Source organism: Neoarius graeffei, chromosome 20 (assembly GCF_027579695.1).
Source record: "Neoarius graeffei isolate fNeoGra1 chromosome 20, fNeoGra1.pri, whole genome shotgun sequence".
Lineage (NCBI taxonomy): Eukaryota > Metazoa > Chordata > Actinopteri > Siluriformes > Ariidae > Neoarius > Neoarius graeffei.
This window is the reverse complement of record NC_083588.1, coordinates 10,145,186-10,158,207: the sequence shown is the minus strand read 5'-3', so window position 1 is coordinate 10,158,207 and position 13,022 is coordinate 10,145,186. Positions and strand designations below refer to the sequence as shown.

Below are 13,022 nucleotides of genomic sequence, written 5' to 3'. Positions count from 1 at the left end.
CACACACACACACACACACACACACACACACACAGTGTCTACTGACCATTTAAAAAAAAAAAACTATGAGTAATGTAATGATTTCTGGCTGACTTCTTGAACAACTCACATGGTTTCTGATGTGTTTGAACAAGTCTAGCTTCCTGAAAGAATTTCATTCAACACTGCTCAAAGCACTTGGCCCGGCTACCAGTGCCAAAAAAGGGAGTGGGAAGGGACTACGAGTCATGGACATGACGAGGAGGAGGAAAATGGGGGTGTTCAGAGGGAGGGGACACTTTTTGGTGGGAACAAAAGAGGATGCCATGAAACTGGTTGTCTTCACAGAGGAATCAACAGCAAAGCAGAGCAAGACGTTTGGGGAAAAGAGGGAACCAGCACGAACAAATTTGAAGAAGAATTTCATTTTCGAGGAGGTAAACATGTCTTTATTTCTATTTAGTGGAGCTTTTTATTCCTGACCTTTCCACACACAAAGTGCTTTTTAAAATTAAAATTATCTTGAAGTGAATCCGTTGGAGAGCCACTTAGTTCCAAGTATGATGATGACTGAAAATCTGAAATGGCACGAACCCTATAATCAAACCCTGTGGTATATCTGTCATGTTTTAGAGCAGTTAATATCTCCAACTTTGAAAATGTCAGGCTCTGAAGACATCTCAGCAGGTGGCATTTCTATTTAGGATGCGTCCAGCACCTACGATAGCTTTAATGTAAATGTTGGACATGTTCTTTTATTAATTGGAACAGTAACTCCACTTTGTATTGGTTGAATCACACCACCCGGTCACCGATCATTTTCCTGTGACAGTACACCCCAGTGGGGTGGCACGGTGGTGTAGTGGTTAGCGCTGTCGCCTCACAGCAAGAAGGTCCAGGTTCGAGCCCCGTGGCTGGCAACGGCCTTTCTGTACGGAGTTTGCATGTTCTCCCCGTGTCCGCGTGGGTTTCCTCCGGGTGCTCCGGTTTCCCTCACAGTCCAAAGACATGCAGGTTAGGTTAACTGGTGACTCTAAATTGAGCGTAGGTGTGAATGTGAGTGTGAATGGTTGTCTGTGTCTACCGTATGTGTCAGCCCTGTGATGACCTGGCAACTTGTCCAGGGTGTACCCCGCCTTTCGCCCGTAGTCAGCTGGGATAGGCTCCAGCTTGCCTGCGACCCTGTAGAACAGGATAAAGCGGCTAGAGATAATGAGATGAGATAAGAACATTGTTTCTAAAATGATAATGGTACCACCGTCCAGCATTTTTCAACTGGTCCACCATGACGCATTAATGTTCCACAAGAGTAGAAGGTCCACTTTTCAGATTATCTAAAATGACAACTCAACAAGATTGAACTGGATAGAAGTAAAACATGAGGCTGACAGTTCTTCCAAACAAAATTTCAGAATGTTTTGGAAAGATTTGATAATCCTTTTCTGAGCCAGGTTCCTTCTGTGGACCAAAGAAAGTGACATTTAGAGTGAGATTATTTTCTTTTAAATATGTGGGCTAAAAAAAAAAAAGTGTTGGGAAAAAGTCCTGTTGCTCCCCCATAATTTAGACAGCAACTGAGTCTGGAGCTTCAGAAAGCTGAATGCTGGAGATGAATAGACCCACGACTCATTAATATTCAAACTCGCACTCAAAAGAAAAAAAAAAAAAAACTAACCTCATACCCATGTGGTGTAGCCAGGTTCCCAGGGAAACAGACCTCGGGGGTGAAGTGTCTGGAGTAAGAACAGCCCCAAGTGTTTACTCTGGGGGTGTGTGTGAGTTATGTCAGCTCATGTATGGGAGCAGAAACGGGTTTTCCCAAATGTACAGCCAACAGCAGACGATAAATTACCATCTAGGGGTAAGGACAGGAGCAAGTATGGCTAAAACATCAGCAGAATAAAATAACATCATGCTACTTTTGTTGAGGTTTGGTAACAGGAGGTAAACCACCAGAAATGTAGAATTTTTTTTTTTAATCTATATAACATCTGTTACACTGAATGATTACAAGAAACAAGGACGAGTAGAAACAAGTGTAAGAAATAAAAAAAAACAACTATCAGCCAGCATCCAAATCAGTTACTTGTTTTTCTGTGGTTTTTATTTGTATGGAATGTGCAGTAGGATTTTTTTTTAATCTAAACAGCAATGTTGAATTCTTGACGTTGATTGATCAAACCAAGTGTTCATTTTCTAGATTTTTAAAATTGATTTTCTGTCAGATGTTTGTTTCACATTTTTGGAATGAGTCTTCAGGGTGAACGCACTGTACCAGTCAGAGGTAAAGTTTTCAGAAACATGACATGACATGAAATGAAATGAAATGAAATGACGTGACGCTAAGTACATTCTCAGACATAAAAGGCAGCGAGTGTACTTTTCCATTCTTGTTGGGATGGTACCATCAGGGGTACATCTTTTGTATGTCTCTTTTATTGGGTTGGACCTTTAATTCATTTTTAAAAGCACACTCTATACATGTTTTGGCATGTCGGCAACATGTAGGCAGCCGTGGCTTAAAAGGTTCGAGAAGCAGCTTTGGGACCAAAAGGTCACCGGTTTGATTCCCTGGACCAGCAGGAATGGCTGAAGTGCCCCTGAGCAAGGCACCTAACCCCAACTGCTCCCTGGTCTGCCCTCTGGGTATGTCAGGGTCTTACTGTACGTCGCTCTGGATAAGAGCGTCTGCTAAATGCCTGTAACGAAATCTCATCTCATCTCATTATCTCTAGCCGCTTTATCCTTCTACAGGGTCGCAGGCAAGCTGGAGCCTATCCCAGCTGACTATACGGGCGAAAGGCGGGGTACACCCTGGACAAGTCGCCAGGTCATCACAGGGCTGACACATAGACACAGACAACCATTCACACTCACATTCACACCTACGGTCAATTTAGAGTCACCAGTTAACCTAACCTGCATGTCTTTGGACTGTGGGGGAAACCGGAGCACCCGGAGGAAACCCACGCAGACACGGGGAGAACATGCAAACTCCACACAGAAAGGCCCTCGCCGGCCATGGGGCTCGAACCCAGGACCTTCTTGCTGTGAGGCGACAGCGCTAACCACTACACCACCGTGCCGCCCCCTGTAACGAAATGTTTCCAGATAAAAGGTACAAAAGATATCACCTTGCTCCCAGCATCGGTTTGATTGTCTGCAGATCTGCCACAACTCTGAGAAGGATAAAACATTTTTTGATGAATGAATGAATACATTTCTGACATTGTGAAGATATTCTGACATTCTCGTTGTGTTCTGATGTACTGCGATTCCCTGCATAATATGCAAAAACACTAACTGGCTCTGGGGAGCGGAGTTATAAATTAGTCAGCTTTCACTACAGTTGGAGTTGAATTTAAAGGTTCTCGTTGATGGTTATCCATGAGGATTCAACATAAGCAACGGAAACCTTTGTATCCAGCAATTGCCAATTTCGTCCAGTTTATTCAGAATTTCCATGGCCTGTGATTGGAGACTTGTGCTAACCTGAAAGAAAGACTCATTATTAAGAAGAGAAAAGTTGAGTAAAAGTCACTCTTGCTAACTTTTGCATTTATATCTTTTACAGAATCAAGATGCAGAACTTATCACTCCTCCTGCTGGCCTTGTTGGTGGACTTCCTGTTCGCCGCCTCTATGAATCCGTTCGCGACTCAGCCTCCGGTCACAAAAACCCTCATCCGCTACATTACTGTAGATGATGGGGACTACGATGACGAAGAAACCACCAAGCCCATTTCAAAGGGTCCTAAACCGGCCGGGGCCACTACCACTCAGTTTACCCCTCGTGAGTGCGAATATGACCCGTGTGTGGTTCCCAAGGTTCCCTGTTCTGTGATTGCTGCCCGAACTAAGTGCTACTGTCCTGGAATGACTGGTCCAGACGAGCTGCCTGCGGCTCCAGAGATCAAAGAGTTGAAACAGGGCGCGTATGGACTGGTGGAGGTCCATTGGTGCGCACCACAATCCCCCGTCTCCGACTACAGAATAATCACAGGAGGCCACGAGTCACAAATTTTCAACAATTTAACCCGTACTGGGACGGTGCAGGGAGTAAAGGTTGGGTCACGAGTTTGTGTCATGGCACGGAATAAAGTTGGATTCAGCACCGAATCAGAAAGATCATGTGCTCTCTTTAAGCCCAAGTCCAGTCAGGTTCAGATGTCATGGGTCATCGCTGGGGTCATCAGCCTTTTGGTACTGGCCTCGGTGTTAGCTGTGGTGTTGCTGTGGAGACGGAGGAGGGGTCAGAAGAACGGGAGCGTCGACGGCGAGGGACTACGAAACCCATCCTACACCACAAACGAAACACTGTGATTAAACCAGATGACGTTTAAGGTACTCAATTAGTGGTGTAAGAGGCCAGATGATTCAAGTGAGTAGACTCTGGGGAAGGTTCTTAGACCCATTAACAACATAAATATATGCTCTGAAACAACACTCACAAATCACACATGAGGCATGGTCCAAAGGATGGTGGGGGACAATACAGACAAATCACGACCAAAAACTGAAACAAGATAGACTTCAAACACCATCGGCAAAACACTGGGATTGGACAGGATCAAATTTGAAGCCCTACCAAAGGAAAGTTGGACTGCAATTTCGGACATCAACTATGCGAGATTCAACAGAATAAGCATATTGCTCTTGTTGTTTTGTTGTCATTTAATCAAACGACATCCTTGACTTTGAGGAAATTAGTGTCCATAGTTATCAGGTACTAGCCAAGACAAGTACGGAGGATACTGAAAAGATCGACATCTTAGTTTGTGTTCCATTAGGACCATGGGTCTTGAATCTTATCCACCAAGGAGCTGCACCCGATGCCACTCGCTAAATCAGTTAATCTTGGTTTACAATCAACTAACAATTAGTTTGCTAGTTATGGCCGGGTTCTTGCCCGAACCGATAATCACGTCATCAGATTTTCTCTGGCTAATCAGACACGAGGTACGCCACCACTCTTGCTGGAGCAGTTTTTGGCCAGGCTTCCCTCTTTCAACTAACAAGTGTGCCTCCTATTTGGTTGGAACGAAAGACTGCAGCCACTCTGGCCCTTTGCGGATAAGTTTGAAGACCCCTGGCTCAGACCTTGCGTCCTCGTTTGAAGAAACCACCCCGAACACACAAAGACATAACGCAGGTCGACAAATCAGTAGCCTAGATGTCTGGGACAAGAAGATATTTTGTCCAGGTGATTTGATTTTTATTTACAAGTAGGTTCATCAAAAAACTCTTTTTTGCGAGCTCATGCAGCCATCCCAAGAGAGAAAATAAAGACACAAGCTAGACTCAAATTGGACACTTTACGTGTGATGCGAGAACAGCAGGTCACCACAGGTCATTGCCGAAATGTTGGCCAGCGACTTGCGAACTTCTTGTCAAGGTCACAATCACAATGTGCTTTTTTGAAACTCATTCATTTCCATTCGTATTTATTAATCTACTTAACGAACAAACTCCAAACTCTCCATATGCTGGACATTATTATATTGCATTAGCAACCACTTTTTAGTCTCGTCAGTTTGGTTTCCAGACCACCAAACCATAGGACTGACAGAACACTGGAGGGTTTTTTTTTTGTTTTTTTTAAAGTTGCACAGTAGGTTAGTGAATTAACTGATGAATTATCCACCTCTGCACAGCTTTAGTTACAACCATAAGTATAAGTTAATGGAAAGTACAAGTCTATGGAAGGAATCCTTATCCTAAGAGACTTCATCCAGACATTCAATGGGAAGTGATACACTGTGATCTGACCATGAAAGAAGCTCGGGAGCATGATGCCTGCAGAGACTGGGTCAGGACATGAAGGACAAATCAACATGGACTATTAAACAGAAAAAAAAAAGATCAGCAGAAAAGAGCAGAGAACTGAAATAACCTCCTCGTGTACCCCTGTGTGAACAACTGAACACTTAGCAACCCTGCTGAGCACTAGTCAACATGTTACATAAGTTTAAAAGGCATTTTAAATTGATAGTTGTTTTTAACAGATTAATTCCACTAACGGTGCTGGAACATCAAGGAAGCCTGGAGCTTCTGGAAGGCTTTATAGATACATATATAGTAATATAAATATTTGTAGTTGCTGAATATAAATGCTCATTTCTTTTTATGCTAATTCTTCTTCTTCTTCTTCTTCTTCTTCTTTTTTCTTCAATAAAGTAATTTCTTCCAGAAAGGTCTATGCATTTGTTTAACATTGCATGAGTCATATGGGTAGGTATTAAAATTAAACACTTCTTTGACTGAGTGGTTGTATTTGTCAGAAGCAAGTAAAGGACACTAAACGTGAAGTAAAGTAAGACAAACATCCAAGGAGGGCAGGATGGAAATATTTGCTCACGGGGAGGGAAAGCATCGCATTGCAAAACTTCCTTCTTTGCGTTTGGGCTTTTTGAAGGTCTTGTAAAGAGGACAGGCGTACATTTGGTGGATGATGGATTTATGGACACTGCGCAAATCCTGGATGACAGACGGACCGTAGGTGCAGTCGGATTTCATACCCAAAGCTCCAGCCAAAAGTCCCTCCCACGCCAGGATCTGGTCTTCCCAGGCAGTCTCCTGTCCCAGTACTAGCCAGGTCTCGAGGCGCATGGGTGCGGCACCAATCTCTGTTTCTCTAGCCCTCGGCCTCTCGCCTATTATATAGCTAGGGTTACACTGGGGGGGATAGTCCTCTAGTAACCGCAAGAGTTTGACTCCCAACTCTCATCTGTATTACAGCGTGCCTTGCAAGATAGTAGTAGGTACCATTTTTGATTATGGTCTTTGGTATGACCCGACCACGAGTAGAACTCACGATCTCCCGGTTGAGAAGCGGACACGTGAACCACAAGGTCAACTGGCGGCAGCCAAAGCCCTACAGATATCGATATTAACGACAAACAGTTTAACGATAATGAAAAATTGTTAAAAGTGTTTTATAGTTCATGCAGAACAAGCTTCGAACATGTTTTATGTGAGAGGACACATCGCTTTATAAATGCAGTGCTGATGGTGTTTTTGCCTTCTTTCACAAGCTTTATCACGATCTACATTTACATGCAGGATAATCTGATAATAATAAATCAACCTGACTGCTTAATCTGAATAAAAACCGAAATCTGAACAGGCTAAATTATGAATCTGATGTGAGGTGGGGCAGCGAGTTTCCGGTTCTATCTGGAACTTGGGTTACTGTCTCCATTGAGGTTCTGTGCACTTTCTCCATACGTCTTCGTGGGTTTCCTCTGGGTTCTCTGGTTTCCTCTCAGCTCCCAAAAACATGCCAAGCTATATTTCACTGAGGTGTGAATGAGCATGTGGGTGGATGCGTGAAGGTAGCCTGGGACAGAATGGCATCCCTTCCAAAGTGCATTAAAAGTGAACGGCCTTTCGATTTCATAAAATCTGTGAAATTTGATTCCCTTTGAAATTTGGTCATTGTGATATATGTTAATTTCTGTAATATCTAAAAAAACCAGGCCATTCTGTTACTGAGAAGTTATTTAATTTGAGGGGATTCCCTCGCAAATAATGTGCATGAAATCACTCGTTTCGCGCAGTCAAGCAGACAGAGGAAGTCCGTGTGCGCATGCGCAGGTTTACCTTCATTGTCTTCGTCTTCTTTTGGGTTTTACGGCACCTAGCATCCACAGTGTTGCATTACTGCCATCTACAGGTTTACCTTGAGCGTGCACTGACAGTTATATCATTCTGTCGCTAAACGAACAGCCGATCACACCGAGGTGCTCGCTGAGCACCGATATTTATTAGTTTGGTCTCGCGTTTCCTTTCCTTCGTATATAACATAACGTCTTTTCTTCTCGCTTTCCGTTACTGTAGTCGGTCTTTCACGTTTCATTCGCACACTCCTCCATTTTTCTCTCCCGTTTCAAATTTGTATCCCACAATGCCTTACGCGAACGGGGAAAGCCCACCACGTGATGCATGACGCAGCATCTTGAATCTGGTCATGGTGAAGCAGGAAAAAATAGCGGAGAACTTAGGGCCACGTGGACCTAATTCATTAACTGTTCTATTGAAAAAAAATGAATAAAAATTGGAAGTCTGTGATTTGAATTCAGTCACTTTCGGTCCACTAAACAAAAACAATTGGGTGTCGGGGAAAATTCTTTTGACGACCTACACTTGAAAAATCTGAAAGGCAGTCTAGCTTGAAAAAAATATATATTTCTGTTGAAATTCATGAATCAAAATGAATCAAATGAAAGATCATTTTTAATACCTGGCAATAAACGTTTTTCAATAACTGCTTTGAAATGCAAATCCACTTGAAAACAAATCCTTTACAATTTTACAAAATCCCTCGGTGAATAATGAATGAGATTTTACAGTCACGTTGAAAATTGAAATTAGCACTGGCATTTGAGTTGAGGTGAAATTATTGTAAAATTAGTAGCTGTTGTACCGGTAATTCTACAGCTAGCTGTGCTTTGTGATGCTGTAAATGCTGTATTTTAATCAAAAATCATGTTACTCGAAAATGCATTTGGTAATTTTACGAAAACTAGTGGCCCGTAACAATGTAAAATGACGATAAATTTTTAAGTGTGTATAATTTCTGTCATATTTCTTTGAAACTAGTGATCACAACAGAACTAACAAGAAGCCTGACCAGATGTAATACAAATTGTGTGGCCATACAAAGAAACACTCACCAGTCACTGGGCAGTTTGAATAACAATCGCCTGGTCTTTTTCCAATCTTCAACTGTCCAATCTTTTTCTGTGAACCTCTGTGCAAGTCAATGTTTTCTTCTCATTTTGTAGCCCATCTGCCTCAAGGTTCTGCATATTTGGCATTCTGAGATGCTTTTCTGCTCACCGTGGTTGTAAAGAGTGGTTATTTGAGTTGTATGGATAATTGCATGAATGGAGTCGGGAGTACAGGGGTATTAAAATGACTGGTGAGTCCACATAATCCTTTTTATTGAGCTTTTTCACCCTGTTATAAAGCCAGAATTCATCATTTCCATGCACTGTACCACAGGAGCTTTTCTCCAGTGAACCTGCAACCCCTACTGGCTGAATAAAGACAGTGCTGCATTCTCCACCTCTGTACCGTACAGCTGTTCGGCACACATCTCTCTCTTGCTCTCGCACCGTAAACTTTGTTGGAGGAGGTTATGCTTTCACCTCCGTTCGTTTGTCTGACTTTTCCCAACGCAAGTCAAAAAGTAGTGGACGAAATTTGGAAGAAAGGTGGGCCATGGGCCAAAGAACAGCCAATTAGATTTTGATGCAAATCCAGATATGTGGCCCTCTACCAAGTGCCCTTCTATTATACAGTACTGTTCAAAAGTCTTTGGAACATCTGAAGAAATACCGGAGACCAAAAATGACTTAAAAATGATGAAATGAAATGCTTCAACATAAAAAATATGATAAACAGTCAGCAGTAAGCCATAATAAATGAAACAAAGTCAATATTTGGTGTGAGGCGACCCTTTGCTTTTAAAAAAGAAATATTACTCTCAGGTACAGTGAGTGCAGTTTTACGGTATAAGGAAATGAGCTGTAGGTTTTACTGAGCATCTCGAAGAACCAGCCACAGTTCTTTTGGACACTTTGACTGTCGCACTCGCTTCTTAATTTTGCACCAAAACCCAGTAGCCTTCATTGTGTTTTCTTTTTTAATCTGACAAGTGGTCTCTAATGGAATATGCCGCTCAGATACAACGATTTTTTCCTGTTACATTTAATTTTGTGCTGGAAAAAACAACAACAAATGTTTGGAACTCGCAAATGTTTTCGTCATGTTCTGACTCGATACTGTAGAAGTCAGAAAATAGAAATCTATAACAAAGTTTGTTCGACTTTTGCACAGTACTGTATATCATACATATCGAGCACAGTTGAGGGAAATGGTTCAACAGCATACAACTGTATGCATTTTAATCCTCTGGAATTGACCTTGGACCCACATTTTCAGAGAGAGCACGAAAGAAAAACACAACTGGCTGCCAAGACAAACTCCAGTGACTAACAATAAAGAAAGCTGGACAGTATTAATGTTACATTCCTTTATACAGGAATTCAAATCATGTCGTACTTAGTTAATGCAGTGATGATAATGATCTGATAGATTTCTGGCTGACACCATTTTTATTGTAGTTTTGCAGTCCAAAAAAAAGTAATTATCTTTTTAACGAAACCTGGCGGCCATGTTTGTTTACAAAGTGTCACAGTCACTCGCGAGCGTGAAAGTTTAACATCTCTGATGTATCTCTCTTCCAGTTTTTTGATGTCCATTGGTATGCTTTTCTCTTGGAAATATGCGTGAAGAATATGTAATGAAGTTTTGGTTGCCTTTCGGGTGTTCAGCGCATCTTCCATTTCAGTTTATTTATTTTGTGCTTAATTATAGCATAGTTAATCCTAGCGGTAGCACTGGATTAGCGTCGTCGTCTCGCTTTCCTGGCGGACAAAGAAATGATACTGTGCATGCGTGACAGAAAAGTTTTGTCATCAAATCTTTGCATGAGCTCCGAAGTGTGACATCTCGACAACGTGCAATACTGTAACAATATTGCACACTTATTCTCCATTGGGGAGAGAGGCGTTATACATGGAGGAAAAGCGATATGCTAACAATATTGCATGCGATCAATAAACCCACTAGAAAGGAATAGAATACATGTTTTCCTTCCATGGAAAAAGTGGCCCGGATGTATAATAATCAAATAATACTGGCTGGCTTTGAGTGGTATATCAGATATATTCCATTCAGCTAGCATGATATTGAATGAGTCGAAGACAAGTAGTTGAATGGAATATATCTGATAGACCACGAAAAAAAAGCCAGCCAATTTTATTCTTATACATACACGTTTGATGAACAGGGGGGTAACGTACCCATATTGAATGCTGATTCTGATCGAATGTAATTCAACGTTCTGTCAATCCAATGTACATGTACAAAGTCAAAGTTCTAACGATAAAAATGGTGCAAGTCCAAAAAGCCTGAACAACAACCCAACTTATATACAGTGGTGCTTGAAAGTTTGTGAACCCTTTAGAATTTTCTATATTTCTGCATAAATATGACCTAAAACATCATCAGATTTTCACACAAGTCCTAAAAGTAGATAAAGAGGACCCACTTAAAGAATTGAGACAAAAATATTATACTTTGTCATTTATTTATTGAGGAAAATGATCCAATATTACATATCTGTGAGCGACAAAAGTATGTGAACCTCTAGGATTAGCAGTTAATTTGAAGGTGAAATTAGAGTCAGGTGTTTTCAAATCAATGGGATGACAATCAGATGTGAGTGGGCACCCTGTTTTATTTGAAGAACAGGGATCTATCAAAGTCTGATCTTCACAACACATGTTTGTGGAAGTGCATCATGTCACTAACAAAGGAGATTTGTGAGGACCTCAGAAAAAGTGTTGTTGATGCTCATCAGGCTGGAAAAGGTTACAAAACCATCTCTAAAGAGTTTGGACTCCACCAATCCACAGTCAGACAGATTGTGTACAAATGGAGGAAATTCAAGAACATTGTTACCCTCCCCAGGAGTGGTCGACCAACAAAGATCACTCCAAGAGCAAGGTGTGTAATACAACCCTGATTCCAAAAAAGTTGGGACAAAGTACAAATTGTAAATAAAAACGGAATGCAATAATTTACAAATCTCAAAAACTGATATTGTATTCACAATAGAACATAGACAACATATCAAATGTCGAAAGTGAGACATTTTGAAATTTCATGCCAAATATTGGTTCATTTGAAATTTCATGACAGCAACACATCTCAAAAAAGTTGGGACAGGGGCAATAAGAGGCTGGAAAAGTTAAAGGTACAAAAAAGGAACAGTTGGAGGACCAAATTGCAACTCATTAGGTCAATTGGCAATAGGTCATTAACATGACTGGGTATAAAAAGAGCATCTTGGAGTGGCAGTGGCTCTCAGAAGTAAAGATGGGAAGAGGATCACCAATCCCCCTAATTCTGCACCGACAAACAGCGGAGCGATATCAGAAAGGAGTTCAACAGTGTAAAATTGCAAAGAGTTTGAACATATCATCATCTACAGTGCATAATATCATCAAAAGATTCAGAGAATCTGGAAGAATCTCTGTGCGTAAGGGTCAAGGCCGGAAAACCATACTGGGTGCCCGTGATCTTCGGGCCCTTAGACAGCACTGCATCACATACAGGCATGCTTCTGTATTGGAAATCACAAAATGGGCTCAGGAATATTTCCAGAGAACATTATCTGTGAACACAATTCACCGTGCCATCCGCCGTTGCCAGCTAAAACTCTATAGTTCAAAGAAGAAGCCGTATCTAAACATGATCCAGAAGTGCAGACATCTTCTCTGGGCCAAGGCTCATTTAAAATGGACTGTGGCAAAGTGGAAAACTGTTCTGTGGTCAGATGAATCAAAATTTGAAGTTCTTTATGGAAATCAGGGACACCGTGTCATTCGGACTAAAGAGGAGAAGGACGACCCAAGTTGTTATCAGCGCTCAATTCAGAAGCCTGCATCTCTGATGGTATGGGGTTGCATTAGTGCGTGTGGCATGGGCAGCTTACACATCTGGAAAGACACCATCAATGCTGAAAGGTATATCCAGGTTCTAGAGCAACATATGCTCCCATCCAGACGACGTCTCTTTCAGGGAAGACCTTGCATTTTCCAACATGACAATGTCAAACCACATACTGTATCAATTACAGCATCATGGCTGCGTAGAAGAAGGGTCTGGGTACTGAACTGGCCAGCCTGCAGTCCAGATCTTTCACCCATAGAAAACATTTGGTGCATCATAAAACGGAAGATACGACAAAAAAGACCTAAGACAGTTGAGCAACTAGAATCCTACATTAGACAAGAATGGGTTAACATTCCTATCCCTAAACTTGAGCAACTTGTCTCCTCAGTCCCCAGACACTTACAGACTGTTGTAAAGAGAAAAGGGGATGTCTCACAGTGGTAAACATGGCCTTGTCCCAACTTTTTTGAGATGCGTTGTTGTCATGAAATTTAAAATCACCTAATTTTTCTCTTT

The 13,022-nt window shown here is 41.7% G+C and overlaps 1 protein-coding gene across 1 annotated transcript; it reads left to right on the top strand.

Annotated features, from left to right (window-relative positions):
* Nucleotides 1-293: 293 nt before the first annotated feature.
* On the top strand, nt 294-6,171 carry si:ch1073-303k11.2 (leucine-rich repeat neuronal protein 4). The gene is made up of 2 exons (XM_060902504.1): nt 294-416; nt 3,554-6,171. The coding sequence occupies exon 2, from the start codon at nt 3,561-3,563 to the stop codon at nt 4,299-4,301; it is 741 nt and encodes a 246-aa protein (XP_060758487.1). The 5' UTR covers nt 294-416; nt 3,554-3,560; the 3' UTR covers nt 4,302-6,171.
* The last annotated feature ends 6,851 nt before the right edge of the window (nt 6,172-13,022 follow it).